This window comes from Salmo trutta, chromosome 3, assembly GCF_901001165.1.
Source record: "Salmo trutta chromosome 3, fSalTru1.1, whole genome shotgun sequence".
NCBI classification, from domain to species: domain Eukaryota; kingdom Metazoa; phylum Chordata; class Actinopteri; order Salmoniformes; family Salmonidae; genus Salmo; species Salmo trutta.
This window is the reverse complement of record NC_042959.1, coordinates 30,840,017-30,860,315: the sequence shown is the minus strand read 5'-3', so window position 1 is coordinate 30,860,315 and position 20,299 is coordinate 30,840,017. Positions and strand designations below refer to the sequence as shown.

Below are 20,299 nucleotides of genomic sequence, written 5' to 3'. Positions count from 1 at the left end.
TGTAGCATCGTATGCGAGAGATCTTTTGAATAGGGGGTATCGTTTACATTCTATATCCATCATGGTCCTTTGGTCACCGGCGGTCAGGGCCTCCCTGAAGAAAGTCTTTGTTGCTGCTACCACTCCTTTTACTAAGCCTTTATTGTTGGGTCAAAGGAAAGACGGCAAGCTGCGTGTGTAGAACTGGCCAGGCCCTCTTATTGTGTTTCGTAGGCTACAACAGATTCTAAAATAAAACGTCTTAAAACCTCACCTCTTTCAGCTCTCCGCTTCCAGCAATTGTTCCTGCCCGAGTCTTATCTAGCTTCCCTCCCAGTCCAAGGGGAATGTGCCCTCACTGCCCTGCTCTCTGAAGACTCACTCTATCATATGAGTGAACACACTATACATAAACTGGAGGCATGCTAGGTGGAACACGACATGCACATGACCAGTCACAAACTGATGTCTCGTGCTCAAGATGGAACAAAAGGTAAATGGTGTGATAAAGATTGTTTCATCATATTATGAAGTCAGTTACTCATAAAGTGTATATCCTGCCCTCTTTCCGTCTCCATTCTTTACAGTCAGCGAGATGTCGCTGTTTAGGCCTACTCGATACTGAGTTGATTTCTCAGGTATTCTTTCAACCTTTTTTATTGATAAATTTAAAAACCAAAAAGTAAACATAAAAGTTACTTCATGCCAGGGTATTCATCTTATCAATTCTTGATGAATGATTGACTTCATGTGTGTCAGTAAAAGTGATTTATCATGCATTTATGGGCATATTATTCACCTTCAATAATCTGGTGTCACGTTTATGATGAATTCCTCGTATCGAGTTAAATCATCATGGTTTATGATGTGCAGAATGAATCGCACACACCTGCACAGAAAAATGCCATGACTCCCACTACAAGTCGAGCTTGATCAATGATTTACCATGTTCTCAAAAGAATGATGTGGAAGAATGGTGTTCTCCGCAGACCGCAGAGTGAGTAGTGGGCCTCACCTATCAGTTGTCCGGGGGCCAACACATGCAGCCCAGTTCGGATCTGCGGTACTGCGCTGCTGCTCAACTCCTCAGAATGGTAGGTCATGCAGGTCTTGAGTTGTGATGGGCGGAAAGGTGAGGCAGGATATTCTTATTTACAGTACCTGCCACAGAGAGCTGCCAATATCATTTGTTGCATTGATGGAGGAAAACAAGTCTGCTGCACATCCACACACCATGGGGTGCTGCTTGGGAACAGTGGACTCACGCCACGCACAGAGGATTATTTACAGTTGATATAAAACGCTGTATATCCTGTTTCTAAAGTTAAAAATAAATCCAACAAATATTTATTCTAAGAATTCGAACCGATGTTTCTCCTTTGAGAAACCCCACCTCATGCTGGTTTCCCCAGACCAGATCATCTCTACTTTTAGACACTAGGTTTACTATTTTTAATTGATCAAGGTCAAGTAGGCTGTTTTACATTCTCTTCATGCAACGTTGTGACATTGGGCAATGAAGGGCTGTGCCAATTGTTGAATTGTGAAACAGTGAATTCAAGAATTGAAATGTAGTATAATGTTGATGTTGCACCAAATGGGTAAATGATGTTTGACTGATTCATTTATAATCTTTATTTTCCTGTCAGTGAAGTCTTGGAAAAGTTTTTCAAGTCATTCAAAACCTTACGCGATTAAACTGTTTGATGATGTAGCAAAGATGGTGCCAATACCGTCATCAATACATATTAAATATATTTACATGTCATATTAGTGAAATTAAAATGCAGAAAGTGTTTCTAGAACTGAATACTGTCACAGCAGTTTGTCCTGAACAAGTGACGTTGCATACTTCCTTTGTTTTTCAGTATAAAGACACAAACGGCCATGCACTGCAAGCAGTGCTGAGTACGAGTACCGAAGCGGATGAGAAATTCTTTCAGACAGTTGCGCATTAATTAGTCTGCACTACGTTGTTCAGAGGATGTATGGTTGATTTTTCTCTGTGTTTTGTTTATTTAAAATTTGGAGCCTTTTGTTATCGTGTACAGAATATTTTAGGAATCAGGCACTTTGTGGCAACGCTTGTTCAAATTCAATCCAATCAGTTACGAGGAAGGAGGGATACTGTCGCGCGGGTCGCACCTGCCCTCGGGGACTGCTCTCATCTGACTCTTCAATTGGAACCAAAACTGCGCTGGGGAGCTGTCCTGCAAAACAAGCTCTGGGATACAAGGAAAACTGCTGAGTTTCTTAGATTTTGATCTAAGGATTTTGGGGATTAAAAACGAAAGGGAATTTGTCATATCACTTTTGGACTATTAGCCCTAGCTACGAATTTTCTCCGTTTTCATCCTCAGCCAACACTTTTGGCTCTTCCTTGGGATTGATATTATTGAAGTAGGCCTATCATCTGTGGTCGACAGCATGGCCCCGCTCGACTGCGCGAAACTGTCAATCCTCCTTCATTTGATCACATATATAACCGGTAAGAATTATTCCATTTTTATCCAGAGATGGTTTATCCAAAATTATTATTTGGTTATGCGAGTTGGATCTCAGTATAATTTCGTTACTTAATGCCCCCACATTTGGTGATTTATTACCCTGTCAAATATGAAGAATTGGAGATTGATTTTCACGTTTAGTCTGTCATTTTTCTGGTATGCAGCCTATTAATAAGAAGATTGTATTTTTTTATTCAAGAGTTTGAAGACATAAACACATTTTGTTTTGGAATGGACACTACGACATAGGTTTATGAGGTGAACATTATCAAGGATAATCCTGTTTAAATCATGACCATATCACACAATCCAACGAAGTTAAAATTAAAATGCCCCTGTTCTTTTTTGGAATTAAAATTCCTTGTCGTTGAAATGCAGTTATTATGGTAATTCAAGTTCATTTAAAGGTTGAGGTTCTGCCAATTAGGAATCCATACAGGTACGGACATTGCAGTTCATCTTGTCACCAGTAGATGTCACTTTCCATTGAAGTGAGGATTTAGCCTAATTGAGTACCGGCTACTGTGGTGTTTAACCTTAGTGAGTTTATGACCTATACCTATGAGTTTATTATCACCTATACCTTTCTTCTATTACCTCATTAGTTTACTGTTCTCAGTTCATCTCAAATGAGTTCGTTCAGATTGGTCGTTTTTGTGTAAAATGCACTAGATATTGGTGAAATTATGTCTGATGTGTTACAGAAAACTCGGCCCCTGGAGGAGGGGAAATCAATTTGAAAACAGAACCAGTGTTTCAGTTATGGTGAAAATATGTGTTCTAGCACTGTTATCATGTGGATCTCCTGAGTGAAATGTTGTTCAACATCTTGAGAATAGAATGTATGTTTCACAAAGCAAGCCACATTGTTATCACTTGGCAGCCCCGGGATCTTGATGCCTCTCCATGTAAACAAAATGGAGCAGAAAAGGTGGATGTTTCTCTAGATTGTGTCTGTCCCGGTGTGCTACACAGATATGTCTTCCTCCCCGTGTCCAAATAAACATGACATCCAAGCAGAGGAAATGCTGCCCCCATCTATCTCCTCCATCCCCTGCTACTTTTTTAGTGTCTAGCTTTGTCTACAATGTTTCCAAATAGATTTCCTTCACTGTCCACAAGCGGAGCGTGGGAAAGACACAAGGAGGAAGCGGATGGAGGGGCAGGAGGCACCCTGGTATTGTTCTGGCCAGTAGAAGTCACGGAAACGTGACACGCTACCTGAGAAAATATTCCTTCCCGGAGCTCCTTACGCTCACAGTCAAACACCAATGTATGTCCAGCCCCAATCTCAAGACAATGGGGAGGAGGAAAGGGAGACCATTTCTGCATGGTGATTGGCTGTATGGTAGGGCCATTAATAGTAAATGGGGTCTAAAGACAGGGATGGGGAGAGATTTGGTCAGATGAACAGGTAGGTGATTTGTCCACTACAAATAATCTGAAATAAACCCAACTAAATTGAAAAACAGGCATTTATTCCTTATTGTGCTGGTGATGTGACTTTGTTTAGTATTGGGAGTCATTGAGATTATTGGTGGATTTGTAAGGCACTGCATTCACTACTGTAAGTCGCTCTGGATAAGAGCGTCTGCTAAATGACTAAAATGTAAAATGTACATGTAGAGATAAGTGAAATAAGAGCCGTTGATTATAGATGCTTGAAATTGGTAAATCCTCTTTCCTATCGCAAAAAGCAAACGCTAACATTAGTATATTGTATTTGTTACCCAACTCTCTCCAGATCAAAGCGGACCCTTATTAGGCCTTTCCTGTCAACCCCATTTAACCATTACATTCCTGTCAACCCCATTTAACCATTACATTCCTGTCAACCCCATTTAACCATTACATTCCTGTCAACCCCATTTAACCATTACATTCCTGTCAACCCCATTTAACCATTACATTCCTGTCAACCCCATTTAACCATTACATTCCCGTCAACCCCATTTAACCATTACATTCCTGTCAACCCCATTTAACCATTACATTCCTGTCAACCCCATTTAACCATTACATTCCTGTCAACCCCATTTAACCATTACATTCCCGTCAACCCCATTTAACCATTACATTCCTGTCAACCCCATTTAACCATTACATTCCTGTCAACCCCATTTAACCATTACATTCCCGCCAACCCCATTTAACCATTACATTCCCGTCAACCCCATTTAACCATTACATTCCTGTCAACCCCATTTAACCATTACATTCCCGTCAACCCCATTTAACCATTACATTCCTGTCAACCCCATTTAACCATTACATTCCTGTCAACCCCATTTAACCATTACATTCCTGTCAACCCCATTTAACCATTACATTCCCGTCAACCCCATTTAACCATTACATTCCTGTCAACCCCATTTAACCATTACATTCCCGTCAACCCCATTTAACCATTACATTCCCGTCAACCCCATTTAACCATTACATTCCTTATGACTCATTCAATGATACAGAGGTCAAGTAAAAATGATTAGCACATATTTCACTCTGAGTGGTATGTGTGACTGCTTTTGATTTAGCGCAAGGCATGAGTCCAGCGCTTCTCTCCTCCTCGGCCCGCTGGCACTATCCGAAGCCTGATGGCTCTGACAGCCAGAGAGTTCTTTCCTGCAGCAGCTCTTTGCTCGGGACCATGAAAACAGAGCTTTATTTGATGTAACTCTGTCTTGTGTTCAGATAATACAAGTTCTCCCTCCACCAGTACAGCGATAGGGTGTGTGCACTACGCAGTAAAGTTGGACTATGCATTACAACCAGGTTTAACCCCACTTTGTCTATTACCGTGGCTATTTCCCGTGGGACAATATAATCTCTCTTGGGATTGTTGCCTATCATCACATTGATGGGAACAGAACGTTCAGATGGGATTTATCTCAGTCACCTTCAGAAATGATGCTTGACACTGCCCAGCTGCTGGAAGGTCAGACCCAGAGCAGGGTTGTGGTTTGTAAACTAGAACCGATTCAGATGAGTCAGGGAGTTTATGGCATGGTTTTGACACCCACGCCACAGTTAATGGAGACCTAGAGCACAGTAGGGTTCCGCTGACCATAAGTCATTGACTGAATCACACAAAATTAGATGAGGGGAAGGGGAAGTGGTGAGAAAACTCTTCAAACCAAAATGGGATCTAAGTTTCGTCATTTTCAGCCACAAAAAACACAAATCCTAAACAAAGTCAAAGTCTTTGCCTATCCATTTCAGCCTCTTAGTTAAAGGGAATAACTGAGAGGATCAAATGTAACCTTATCCAACCGTGCACTTCACTGGCCTCACATCTCCCTTAACTTTGTTTCCAATTCAAACAACCTGTTCCAAAAGTCAGCCTATAGGGTCAAATGGAAACTCCATGGTCCACTGTGTCTTTTGAAGCGGTTTCTCTGGGTTAAGGAGTGTGATGTTCCAGTTAAGTTTATTTTTTAAATATTTTTTTCTCCCCTCTGTGGGCACTTGAGATGGCCAATGGGAGTGATAGGGAGAGGTCATCTAAGTTCAAAGGGAGCTCATCCCTCACCAACGGTATGTCCGAGTCATGCAGCCTACATACCCACACACACACACACACACACACACACACACACACACACACCAAGCATCTCTGTTTCTCTCTGACGGGCTAGACTGCTGCCAACATATCCACCAATGTGGTGTTATTCCAAGGTGAAATATTAACTCAGCTGTTGGTGTTGGCAGGTTTCCTTAGCTCTCGTACCTCTCTTGTGCATGATGGATTCTTGGATTGGGAGACTTCTAACTGCACAGCAGAAGCACTTCAGTTGAATCTGGGAATTTTACATTCAGGGATCAGTTGTTATCGCTGTTATTAACAGTGATGATAGCAGCATCCCCCTCTATAAGACACATATCTTTCTTGCTGAGCTGGCAATATATTTTATATTAACCCCTTCATGTGATTTCAATTTCAAGGAGCTTCTGTCCACCAGCCAGTCGTAATCTCACATGTTATGGAACAAGAATCCTCCTGGCTTACACGTTGGAAGAGCTCGTAGGAATCTCGTTATACAGGATATTCCTATAGTTAGCCACGTTTTATTCTGTATTACCAGGAAAAGCTGACTGGCCACCCATTGTCCTTTATTCTGCCTTTTTAAAGGAGATGCAGGGACATTCTGTCTCCAAGGGGTAATCTACGGGCTAATAAAAAAGTAACTCTCTTTTACTGTTGTCTTAACCAAATTGTTGACAAAGTGCAGTGATTTCTGAAGGACCCGTATTGTTGGCAAAGTGCAGTGATTTCTGAAGGACCCGTATTGTTGGCAAAGTGCAGTGATTTCTGAAGGACCTGTATTGTTGGCAAAGTGCAGTGATTTGGGAAGGACCTGTATTGTTGACAAAGTGCAGTGATTTCTGAAAGACCCGTATTGTTGGCAAAGTGCAGTGATTTCTGAAGGACCCAGTGTGAGAGTGTATTCTCAACACATGAGGAGAAACTCTAACTGCACAGAAAGAGCAGTAGTAGTAGCAACTTCTTATTTTGGCAGGTGGTCCCCACTCTTGTCAATGTTTTCAGCTCTGTTGTAAATCTCCCACCAGAGCATAGAAAATCTTGTGAGTTTGTTTTTCTGTGTGTTTGTTCTGACACATTCAACCTAAAGACAACTCACAAAATACCACTGGCTCAGAACAACATCGCAGCGGGATGGCTGTATCGTCACGCCATGAGGCAATGAATATAACAGTGCAGGACAGGTTAACCCCAATGTAACCTCACAATCCATTATAGCCCACCAACTGTGAGCCAGTAAAGCCTTGAAATTAATAATGGAATATTTTCAAGTTCCTTGTTTGGGAAATTCACAGTAGTGCTAAAGCCAGTTGCTTAAACTAAATTTATTGTGAAAAATGTGTGGAAATGTTATAATGTGCCATTGAGGTAAAAATGGGGACCCAGTGCGGTACAGGAAGCCAGTGATCATGTCAGTGGAAACTGACTGACTATAGCTGGCTACTGTTATGCTACTCTGCTGTATCCATGGACACACTGCAGCGAATATGACTCACAAGCCTCTGACCTTTATCTTTTATAAAGGAGTGTCTCTCCCCCCCCCCCATCAACTCTCTGCCCTTTGTTCCCCATGTTGGACTTACAAAGAGATGGAGTGGCAAGGTTAAACGAGGGAGTCATTATTCCACATTGTTGTTTTTGCCTTGAAGACCCCAAAATATATCCTCTCACCCTCACTCCAGAGACTGCCTTACTGGTACATGGTAGGACGGGAAGCACGGGAAGCACACAGAGACATGAGGGAATTCCATACATTATTCCAGGCACTTTAAAGAGGAAGAGAGAGAGAACGAGAGAGAGTGAGAGTCTGAATGTGGCAGTAGAAAGGCAGTCCGGGCTAGTTGCCAACATCTCGTGTGTAATACTGCGTAATAAAACCCCATTATTATGGTATGAGATGACTGTGTTTGGGAGGAAATCCCCAGTTCAAACCCTTAAGCGGCATCATATTGGGTTCAGCAGCAGTTTCTTACCTAAAGGATTTAACATCAAATCAAATTGAATTTGTCACATGCTTGGTAAATAACAGGTGTAGACTAACAGTGAAATGCTTACTGACAGGTCCTTCCCAACAATGCAGAGAGAAAAATATAAATAATAGATAACAATAACACAAGGAATAAATAAAAAAGTAATAACACCAGGAATAAATAGAAATATAATGACACTAGGAATAAATAGAAATATAATGACACCAGGAATAAATAGAAATATAATGACACCAGGAATAAATAGAAATATAATGACACCAGGAATAAATAGAAATATAATGACACCAGGAATAAATAGAAATATAATGACACCAGGAATAAATAGAAATATAATGACACCAGGACTAAATAGAAATGTAATAACACCAGGACTAAATAGAAATGTAATAATACCAGGACTAAATAGAAATGTAATAACACCAGGACTAAATAGAAATGTAATAACAGCAGGAATAAATACACAATGAGAAATGAAAGCTTGGCTATATACCCAGGGTACCAGTACCGAGTCGATTAGAACAGGTAGTGTACAAGGTAATTGAGGCAGATATGTAAATATTGGTAGAGATGAAGTGGCCAGGCAACGGGATAGATAATAAACAGTAACAGCAGCGTAAGTGAAGAGTCAAAAGAGATTAGTGCAAAAAGGGTCAATGCAAATATTCCAGGTATCTGTTGGTTAACTATTTAACTAAATATTTAGCAGTCTTATGGCTTGGGGGTAGAAGCTCTTCAGCATCCTGTTGGTTCCAGACTTGGTGTATCGGTACCGCTTGCAGTGCCGTAGCAGAGAGAGCAGTCTATGACTTGGGTGACTGGTATAGAGGTCCTGGATCGCAGGGAGCTCGGCCCCAGTGATTTACTGGGCCGTACGTATTACCCACTGTAGCGCCTTGCGGTCGGATGCCAGTTGCCATACCAAGCGGTGACGCAGCCAATCAAGATGCTCTCAATGGTGCAGCTATAGAACATTTTGAGGATCTGAGAGCCCATGTCAAATCTTTTTAGCCTCCTGATGGGGAAGAGGCATTGTTGTGCCCTCTTCAAGACTGTGTTGATGTGTTTGGACCATGATAGATCTTTAGTGATGTGGACACCGAAGAACTTGAAGCTCTCAACCCGCTCCACTACAGCTCCGTCGATGTGAATGGGGGCGTGCTCGGCCCTCCGTTTCCTGCAGTCCACAATCAGATCCTTTGTCTTGCTGACGTTGAGGGAGAGGTTGTTGTCCTGGCACCACACTGCCAGGTCTCTGACCTCCTCCCTGAAGGCTGTCTCATCGTTGTCGGTGATCAGGCCTACCATTGTCATGCCGTCTGCAATCTTAATGATGATGTTGGAGTTGTGCCGAGTCGATTCCCCCACGCAGTCGTGGAGGAGCAGGGAGTACAGGAGGGGACTAAGCACGCACCCCTGAGGGGCCCCCGTGTTGATGGTCAGTGTGGCGGATGTGTTGTTGCCAACCAAGGGGTAGCCCATCAGGAAGTCTAGGATTCAATTTCAGAGGGAGGTGTTTAATCCCAGGGTCAGTGGTGTAAAGTACTTAACAAAAAATGCTTTAAAGTACTACTTAAGTATTTTGGGGGGGTATCTGTATTTTACTATTTATATTTTTGACAACTTTTACTTTTACTTCACAACATTCCTGAAGAAAATGATGTACCTTTTACTCCATACATTTTCCCTGACAACCAAAAGTACTCGTTACATTTTGAAAGCTTAGCAGTACAGGAAAATGGTCCAATTTACTCACTTATCAAGAAAACATCCCTGGTCAGCCCTACTGCCTCTGATCTGGTGGACTCATTAAATGCTTCATTTGTAAATAATGTCTGAGTGTTGGACTGTGCCCCAGGCTATCCATAAATAAAAATAACACAAACATTGTGCCTTCTGGTTTTCTTAATATAAGGAATTTGAAATTATTTATACTTTTACTTTTGATACTTAAGTGTATTTAAAACCAAATACTTTTAGATTTTTACACAAGTAGTATTTTACTGGGTGACTTTCATATTGACTTGAGTCATTTTCTATTAATGTATCTTTACTTTTACTCAAGTATGACAATTGAGTACTTTTTCCACCACTGCCCAGGGTTCTTATCTTAATTATGAGATTGAAAGGCACAATGGTGCGAACGCTGAGTTGTAGTCAATGAACAGCTCATGAGATAGTATTTGGATTACACAAGTGTCTGGCAGAAAACAGCTGAAACTATTTTGGGTGTTTTAAATAGCACACTGATTTCCATGGGGACTAGACACAAAGATAGGGTTTGGATTAGTTTAAAAATGTTCAAATTTGTCATTGTTTGGAGGCCTCGTTTGTTCTCTGACTACATTTTTGCTTTCCGCTTAGCTTGACCCCAAACACGTCCAAATAGAGCTTGGAATCCCAACCTTTTAGAAGCAAAAGCAAAAGTCCTTCCCGGAAGTGGAACGACCACACGTGTTTTCAAAACACAATGTCCCGTTCTTTGTTGTTTCCCCAGCTCTGCACAGAGGGAGGCTAGGGACTTATGAATGGAGGTCCCAGAGTAACACTACCAATGTCAACTGCTGTTTGAAAACTGTCACAAGAGCCGAACGCCAACCAGCAGTGAGCTAAATATGGCAACCCAGAGAGGCATCGGATAGTGATTGCTCTCTCTCGGTTTTTTGTTGGTTCCATGCCTGTCCTCTTTTTTTATGGCTCCTGATGAGAACCATGTCTTGGACCCTCTGAACAGAACCACCACAACAAGCACAATTTCTGGAATGTTTCAGGCGTTCCGCTGGAGGAATGCAGCACACAGCTGTTCGGTGGGGGCGGGGGGGGGACACTGGGCGGGCGGCTTCATGACGGGTCTTTTAAAGTGGGAACCATCCATCTGTAGTTTGTTGCAGAGCAGAGCAGAGGCAACAGCCTGGTTTTAGGAGAAGAGTTTCCCTCCAGTGAGTGGTGAGGTCAGGTTGTAGTATGTAGTGTGTTTGTGTGTGTGTGAGAGAGAGACACTTATGTAAAAGCAAGTGGATCAAAGTGTGGAACAAAAGTGGTGGAGTGGTAGAGTTTTTGAATGAGAGTCAAGTTCAATTTCAACCAAACTCAATCACATCTCTGATTAACACTATTGAGTTATTCAGCGAATTCTCAGGCTACAAGATTAACCTAACTAAATCAGAGGCTATGCCACTTGGTAACCTTCACTCTGTACCTAACACTTCCCCCCCCTTCCCTTTTAAATGGTCTCCCTCAGGTTTTACGTATCTGGGTATATTTGTAACTCCTAAATTCCAACAAATGTACAAAGCCAATTTTGTTCCCTTGTTTGACACAATAAGACAGGATCTGGAGCGCTGGAACTCGCTTCCGATTTCATGGTTGGGTAGAATATCCCTCTTGAAAATGAACATTTTACCTAGGCTACTTTACCCAATCCAAATGATCCCAGTATTACTCTCCAATAAGGTAATAAAGGATGTAAATGGATGGCTAAGTTCCTTTATATGGAGTAAACGCAAGCCAAGACTTAAGATGGCAATATTGCAGCTGCCAAATTCTATGGGTGGCTTGGATCTACCCAATATCAGGCTCTATCAGTGGTGTGCCCACCTATGTTATATTTCAGACTGGATCACAAACGATGACTCCTCTATTTGGTTAGACATTGAGACTTCTCTTTCAAAATACCCTTTACAGGACCTTTTGTTTTTCACAAGTTTCAAGTCTGTAAAAGATCGCTGTAACAACCCCATTACACTTAACACACTCAAAGTATGGAGGTCAGTTCAACGTTTCCTGGGAAGGTCCAAACTAACCTCTGCTCTTACCCCAATTCTTAACAACCCAGATTTTGTCCCAGGATTGCTGAATGCTGGCTTTAACGTTTGGCTTAATAAGGGCATACGCAGACTAAATGACTTATTTGCGGATAAGATTTTATTGTCATTTGAGCAGATGGTCGAGAAATATCAACTCCCAAAGCAGGACTTTTTCCGTTTCCTACAAGTAAGACACTATATTCTGAAGAGCACCACCTTAATTGGTAACCCTGATATGTCTGTCATTGAAAGAATGCTTTTTTCCCCACAAAGGAAAATGTCTGTAAGTCTGTTTTATGATGCTTTAAGGTCCTTTTCCGCTGTCGACACACAGAGGGTGAAACAAGTGTGGGAGAAAGAACTGTCTGTTACCATTGACGAAGAGATGTGGGAGGACATTTGGAAATATGCAAAAACAATATCTATATGTAATCGTACTAGAGCAATTCAATTAAGAATAATACACAGATTGCATATCCCCAAATCGCAGACATGCATTTAGCCCCGCTTCCTCCTCTCCTCAGTGTCTCAAATGTAAAACTGATACAGGCACCCTAACACATTGTTTATGGTCATGTCCCAAAATACAAAGATATTGGTCTGGTGTTCTGCAAGAGATTGAAAAGATCCTAGGGGTCGATCTAGAATTGGACCCAGTTTCTCTACTGTTAGGTCTCCCTAGTAGGCATGTAACTTCGGTGGGTAAGAGGAGGCGTTACAACATCCTCACCTTCGCAGCGAGGAAAAACATACTTTTACAGTGGATTAGTGATAAGGTTCCCTCTATTAAAGATTGGCATAAGATACTATTTGAATGGGTGCCGCTGGAATATCTGACATGTACATTGCATTCTAAGACAGATCAGTTCTGCAAAGTATGGGAACCTTACCTAAATTACCTAGAACCTGAAGTATCAGCTATTATGCTGCAAGGATTCTCTTAGAATGGTGATCTATGTATTCCAGAATTACACTGTACGGTCCGTGTGGGGAACTCAACTTCTTGGTTTAAACTGAGCATTTTATTTTATTTATTTATTATGTCTTTATTGTTATTTTTTTCTGTTTATGTTTGTTTAAAATGTATGTATTGAGAGATGCAATGAGGGGGATGGGGTGAGAGAAGCGGGGAGAGGGAAACGGTGGGTGTGTGTGTACGTGCGTGCATACATACGGATATGTGTAAGCGAGTGCTGTTTTTTTTTTGCCTTGTCTTTGTTGCTGTATCTCTTAATATGGGTGAAAATTGTGAAACTCCAATAAAAAATACTGTTACAATTTCAACCAAAAAATAATACTGTAACATAACATCAGCTTTAGTATACTGGAGGTCATACAGTGGAGGAAAAAAGTATTTGATCCCCTGCTGATTTTGTATGTTTTCCCACTGACAAAGAAATGATCAGTCTATAATTTTAATGGTAGGTTTATTTGAACAGTGAGAGACAGAATAACAATAAAAAAATCCAGAAAAACGCATGTCAAAAATGTTATAAATTGATTTGCATTTTAATAAGGGAAATAAGTATTTGACCCCTCTGCAAAACATGACTTAGTACTTGGTGGCAAAACCCTTGTTGGCAATTACAGAGGTCAGATGTTTCTTGTAGTTGGCCACCAGGTTTGCACACATCTCAGGAGGGATTTTATCCCACTCCTCTTTGCAGATCTTCTCCAAGTCATTAAGGTTTTGAGGCTGACGTTTGGCAACTCGAACCTTCAGCTCCCTCCACAGATTTTCTATGGGATAAGGTCTGGAGACTGGCTAGGCCACTCCAGGACCTTAACGTGCTTCTTCTTGAGCCACTTCTTTGTTGCCTTGGCCGTGTGTTTTGGATCATTGTCATGCTGGAATACCCATCCTCGACCCATTTTCAATGCCCTGGCTGAGGGAAGGAGGTTCTCACCCAAGATTTGACGGTACATGGCCCCGTCCATTGTCTCTTTGATGCGGTGAAGTTGTCCTGTCCCCTTAGCAGAAAAACACCCCCAAAGCATAATGTTTCCACCTCCATGTTTGACGGTGGGGATGGTGTTCTTGGGGTCATAGGCAGCATTCCTCCTCCTCCAAACACAGCGAGTTGAGTTGATGCCAAAGAGCTCCATTTTGGTCTCATCTGACCACAACACTTTCACCCAGTTGTCCTCTGAATCATTCAGATGTTCATTGGCAAACTTCAGACGGGCATGTATATGTGCTTTCTTGAGCAGGGGGACCTTGCGGGGCGCTGCAGGATTTCAGTCCTTCACAGCGTAGTGTGTTACCAATTGTTTTGTTGGTGACTATGGTCCCAGCTGCCTTGAGATCATTGACAAGATCCTCCCATGTAGTTCTGGGCTGATTCCTCACCGTTCTCATGATCATTGCAACTCCACGAGGTGAGATCTTGCATGGAGCCCCAGGCCGAGGGAGATTGATATTTTGTGTTTCTTCCATTTGCGAATAATCGCACCAACTGTTGTCACCTTCTCACCAAGCTGCTTGGTGATGGTCTTGTAGCCCATTCCAGCCTTGTGTAGGTCTACAATCTTGTCCCTGACATCCTTGGAGAGCTCTTTGGTCTTGGTCATGGTGGAGAGTTTGGAATCTGATTGATTGATTGCTTCTGTGGACAGTTGTCTTTTATACAGGTAACAAGCTGAGATTAGGAGCACTCCCTTTAAGAGTATGCTCCTAATCTCAGCTCCTTACATGTATAAAAGACACCTGGGAGCCAGAAATCTTTCTGATTTGAGAGGGGGTCAAATACTTATTTCCCTCATTAAAATGCAAATTAATTTATAACATTTTTTGACATGCGTTTTTCTGGATTTTTTTGTTGTTATTCTGTCTCTCACTGTTCAAATAAACCTACCATTAAAATTATAGACGGATCATTTCTTTGTCAGTGGGCAAACGTACAAAATCAGCAGGGGATCAAATACTTTTTTCCCTCACTGTATGTAAACAGTAAATAAAATAGTGATTCGGGAAATAAATCCATACAGTACATATCGCAATACTATTTTTGGACGATATTATATAGATAGTTGACTCCAATTTTTGCTACTGTAGGTAGCGTTAGCTAGCACTAGTCAGCTGTACCTGCACCATAAATCCGGTATTTTTCATCCTGTAGCTTGTTCTCCATCTTCCTTTTAAATAGTGCACCAACATGTTTTCAGCTCTTTTGTTTCCCTGACTGATCAAAACAAATTTTCTTGTGATCTCTCTTGTCTCTCTCCAGCAGACATATAGTGAGAAAAAATGTTGAATCATCAAATCGCAATAAGATCGCAGTATAGGATCGCAATACATAGTGGCACCTAAGTATCATGATAATATCGTATCGTGAGGTCCCTGGCAATTCCCAGCCCTAGTAAACAAGACTTTTTAGGAATATATATATATTATTTAAAGCATTAATGGACAACATATGAGCTTTAGGAAACATTAGCTTTATGCAGGACCGTTTTCTAGGAATCTCGGTGGTTTGAAATATGCACCGTCACATTCTTCAGGCCTTTGTTTATGTACACATCGATCCATCCATGTGTAAATACACACATGGGCAATAAGAAAAAAGTCATAACGACAGAGTCATAACGTGTCTGAAGATTGTGATCTCTGATTTAGGTTTAGCGTAAGTAGAAGTATTAAAGAGAGCGATGTAGACCCTATACTGTAGTACTCTGTCATACTGAGAGGAATGTTTTGATCACTATAAAAACCTTTGACCACATCCCTTCCCCTCCAAATAACCTTGGACTCATACGAAACAATGATGTTATAACATTTTGGGGGGGGGAAGTTGATATTGAGTGCCAACATTGGCATGGGCAGTTCATTCATGGACAACAGCTGTTCAGACTCTCACAGTGAAACATATCCGAACTCTGTGTACTTTTGATTGTGTGTGTGTGTTGTGTTCACGTGCATTTGTGTGTGTGTGTGTGTGTTTCTGGAGTCCACACAGGGAATTAGCCTTGTTGTGTAATTCCATTGACTGTCTGGATACTGTATGACTCAAGTAAAAGCTTCGCTGTAGATATCCGCACCTAAAGAGAGAATGTCATGATCGTGTTTGCCTGGCGACTAAACCACAGGTTGTCAGTACACAAGCTGCTTGGGGAGTAGAGAGTCAAAAGAAGGAAATCACTTATGAGACCGTCACACCTCACGGACAGCAGAGAGAATGACAGTGCTTCCTATGCTGAGCACCGCGAGCAGCACCTATCAACAGCTTCAGCCAGGCTCACCCCCAACTGGGATTTTAAATCCACCGTTTCAACCTCCCCTTTTGTCGCTCTTCCCTACAAATGTAATAATAGCATACAGAGCATCAACAAGATCAGAGGTCAATAAAAAAAGTACATCTGCCCAAATAAGTGTTATGAGAAAGAGAAGAAGAGAGAGAGAGTCCCCACCAAGCTAGATTGACTGATTGATCGGGAGGAAGTGCTTGTTGACATGTTGCAGGGCTCATCTGGGTCTGCCCGGTTCTCCCCAGTTGTGACTGACCCGTCTGGCTGGCTGAGGTGCACAGCTGCTCCCCATGCCCCCCCCTTCTCATATGCCTCCCACCCACCCCACTCTAACACACTTACATAGCTCATCACTACCAGACCAAACCAGTATTCATCCAGCACCCTACCCTACATGGACTGCACCGGAAACAACCCCCACCCTCCGATCCCCAACCCTGACCCCTTCACAGCAGAGCACCACTTGCATAAGAACCAGCAGCAGAGTAGACCAGAACATGGGCTGTACTGACTCAGGGGAAAAACTCCCAAGGAATTTGTCACACCACTAGTAAGTCAGACTGTAGGATTCTTGGCTGTAAATAGAGGAATGGTATAATTAGGTTGACTGTAAATAGAGGAATGGTATAATTAGGTTGACTGTAAATAGAGGAATGGTATAATTAGGTTGACTGTAAATAGAGGAATGGTATAATTAGGTTGACTGTAAATAGAGGAATGGTATAATTAGGTTGACTGTAAATAGAGGAATGGTATAATTAGGTTGACTGTAAATAGAGGAATGGTGTAATTAGGTTGACTGTAAATAGAGGCATGGTGTAATTTGCTTGACTGTAAATAGAGGAATGGTATAATTAGGTTGACTGTAAATAGAGGAATGGTATAATTAGGTTGACTGTAAATAGAGGAATGGTGTAATTAGGTTGACTGTAAATAAGGCATGGTGTAATTAGGTTGATTGTAAATAGAGGCATGGTGTAATTTGGTTGACTGTAAATAGAGGCATGGTGTAATTTGGTTGACTGTAAATAAGGCATGGTGTAATTTGGTTGACTGTAAATAAGGCATGGTGTAATTTGGTTGACTGTAAATAAGGCATGGTGTAATTTGGTTGACTGTAAATAGAGGCATGGTGTAATTTGGTTGACTGTAAATAGAGGCATGGTGTAATTTGGTTGACTGTAAATAAGGCATGGTGTAATTTGGTTGACTGTAAATAGAGGCATGGTGTAATTAGGTTGACTGTAAATAGAGGCATGGTGTAATTTGGTTGACTGTAAATAAGGCATGGTGTAATTTTGTTGACTGTAAATTGAGGCATGGTGTAATTTGGTTGACTGTAAATAGAGGCATGGTGTAATTTGGTTGACTATCGAGGCCTAGTGTAATTTGGTTGACTGTATCGAGGCCTAGTGTAATTTGGTTGACTGTATAGAGGCCTAGTGTAATTTGGTTGACTGTATAGAGGCCTAGTGTAATTTGGTTGACTGTATAGAGGCCTAGTGTAATTTGGTTGACTGTATAGAGGCCTAGTGTAATTTGGTTGACTGTAAATAAGGCATGGTGTAATTTGGTTGACCGTAAATAGAGACCTAGTGTAATTTGGTTGACTGTAAATCAGGCATGGTGTAATTTGGTTGACCGTAAATAGAGGCATGGTGTAATTTGTTGTTTACTGTAAGACTACTATGAAGCAACATTTACATTTACATTTAAGTCATTTAGCAGACGCTCTTATCCAGAGCGACTTACAAATTGGTGCATTCACCTTAAGATATCCAGTGGAACAACCACTTTACAATAGTGCATCTAAATCTTTTGGGGGGGGGTAGAAGGATTACTTTATCCTATCCCAGGTATTCCTTAAAGAGGTGGGGTTTCAGGTGTCTCCGGAAGGTGGTGATTGACTCCGCTGTCCTGGCGTCGTGAGGGAGCTTGTTCCACCATTGGGGTGCCAGAGCAGCGAACAGTTTTGACTGGGCTGAGCGGGAGCTGTGCTTCCTCAGAGGTAGGGAGGCGAGCAGGCCAGAGGTGGATGAACGCAGTGCCCTTGTTTGGGTGTAGGGCCTGATCAGAGCCTGAAGGTACGGAGGTGCCGTTCCCCTCACAGCTCCGTAGGCAAGCACCATGGACTTGTAGCGGATGCGAGCTTCAACTGGAAGCCAGTGGAGAGAGCGGAGGAGCGGGGTGACGTGAGAGAACTTGGGAAGGTTGAACACCAGACGGGCTGCGGCGTTCTGGATGAGTTGTAGGGGTTTAATGGCACAGGCAGGGAGCCCAGCCAACAGCGAGTTGCAGTAATCCAGACGGGAGATGACAAGTGCCTGGACTAGGACCTGCGCCGCTTCCTGTGTGAGGCAGGGTCGTACTCTGCGAATGTTGTAGAGCATGAACCTACAGGATCGGGTCACCGCCTTGATGTTAGTGGAGAACGACAGGGTGTTGTCCAGGGTCACGCCAAGGTTCTTAGCACTCTGGGAGGAGGACACAAGGGAGTTGTCAACCGTGATGGCGAGATCATGGAACGGGCAGTCCTTCCCTGGGAGGAGGAGCAGCTCCGTCTTGCCGAGGTTCAGCTTGAGGTGGTGAGCCGTCATCCACACTGATATGTCTGCCAGACATGCAGAGATGCGATTCGCCACCTGGTTATCAGAAGGGGGAAAGGAGAAGATTAATTGTGTGTCGTCTGCGTAGCAATGATAGGAGAGACCATGTGAGGATATGACCGAGCCAAGTGACTTGGTGTATAGTGAGAATAGGAGAGGGCCTAGAACAGAGCCCTGGGGGACACCAGTGGTGAGAGCACGTGGTGCGGAGACAGATTCTCGCCACGCCACCTGGTAGGAGCGACCTGTCAGGTAGGACGCAATCCAAGCGTGGGCCGCGCCGGAGATGCCCAGCTCGGAGAGGGTGGAGAGGAGGATCTGATGGTTCACGGTATCAAAGGCAGCAGATAGGTCTAGAAGGATGAGAGCAGAGGAGAGAGAGTTAGCTTTAGCAGTGCGGAGAGCCTCCGTGACACAGAGAAGAGCAGTCTCAGTTGAATGCCCAGTCTTGAAACCTGACTGATTAGGATCAAGAAGGTCATTCTGAGAGAGATAGCAGGAGAGCTGGCCAAGGACGGCACGTTCAAGAGTTTTGGAGAGAAAAGAAAGAAGGGATACTGGTCTGTAGTTGTTGATATCGGACGGATCGAGTGTAGGTTTTTTCAGAAGGGGTGCAACTCTCGCTCTCTTGAAGACGGAAGGGACGTAGCCAGCGGTCAAGGATGAGTTGATGAGCGAGGTGAGGTAGGGGAGAAGGTCTCCGGAAATGGTCTGGAGAAGAGAGGAGGGGATAGGGTCAAGTGGGCAGGTTGTTGGGCGGCCGGCCGTCACGAGACGCGAGATTTCATCTGGAGAGAGAGGGGAGAAAGAGGTCAAAGCACAGGGTAGGGCAGTGTGAACAGGACCAGCGGTGTCGTTTGGCTTAGCAAACGAGGATCGGATGTCATCAGCCTTCTTTTCAAAATGGTTGACGAAGTCATCCGCAGAGAGAGAGGAGGGGGGGAGGGGGAGGAGGATTCAGGAGGGAGGAGAAGGTAGCAAAGAGCTTCCTAGGGTTAGAGGCAGATGCTTGGAATTTAGAGTGGTAGAAGGTGGCTTTAGCAGCAGAGACAGAAGAGGAAAATGTAGAGAGGAGGGCGTGAAAGGATGCCAGGTCCGCAGGGAGGCGAGTTTTCCTCCATTTCCGCTCGGCTGCCCGGAGCCCTGTTCTGTGAGCTCGCAGTGAGTCGTCGAGCCCCGGCGCAGGAGTGGAGGACCGAGCCGGCCTGGAGGATAGGGGACAGAGAAAATCGAAGGATGCAGAAAGGGAGGAGAGGAGGGTTGAGGAGGCAGAATCAGGAGATAGGTTGGAGAAGGTTTGAGCAGAGGGAAGAGATGATAGGATGGAAGAGGAGAGAGTAGCGGGAGAGAGAGAGCGAAGGTTGGGACGGCGCAATACCATCCGAGTAGGGGCAGAGTGAGAAGTGTTGGATGAGAGCGAGAGGGAAAAGGATACAAGGTAGTGGTCGGAGACTTGGAGGGGAGTTGCAACGAGATTAGTGGAAGAACAGCATCTAGTAAAGATGAGGTCAAGCGTATTGCCTGCCTTGTGAGTAGGGGGGGAAGGTGAGAGGGTGAGGTCAAAGGAGGAGAGGAGTGGAAAGAAGGAGGCAGAGAGGAATGAGTCAAAGGTAGACGCGGGGAGGTT

The 20,299-nt window shown here is 43.2% G+C and overlaps 1 protein-coding gene across 1 annotated transcript in view; it reads left to right on the top strand.

Moving 5' to 3' along the window:
* Positions 1-1,876: 1,876 nt before the first annotated feature.
* The window catches only part of LOC115172609 (vascular endothelial growth factor receptor kdr-like), an 80,173-nt gene continuing 61,750 nt past the window's right edge, over positions 1,877-20,299 (top strand). The window contains exon 1 of the mRNA XM_029730220.1: positions 1,877-2,467. Coding sequence (XP_029586080.1) covers positions 2,407-2,467 — 61 coding nt within the window. The 5' untranslated portion in view covers positions 1,877-2,406. The remainder of the gene's footprint in view (positions 2,468-20,299) is intronic.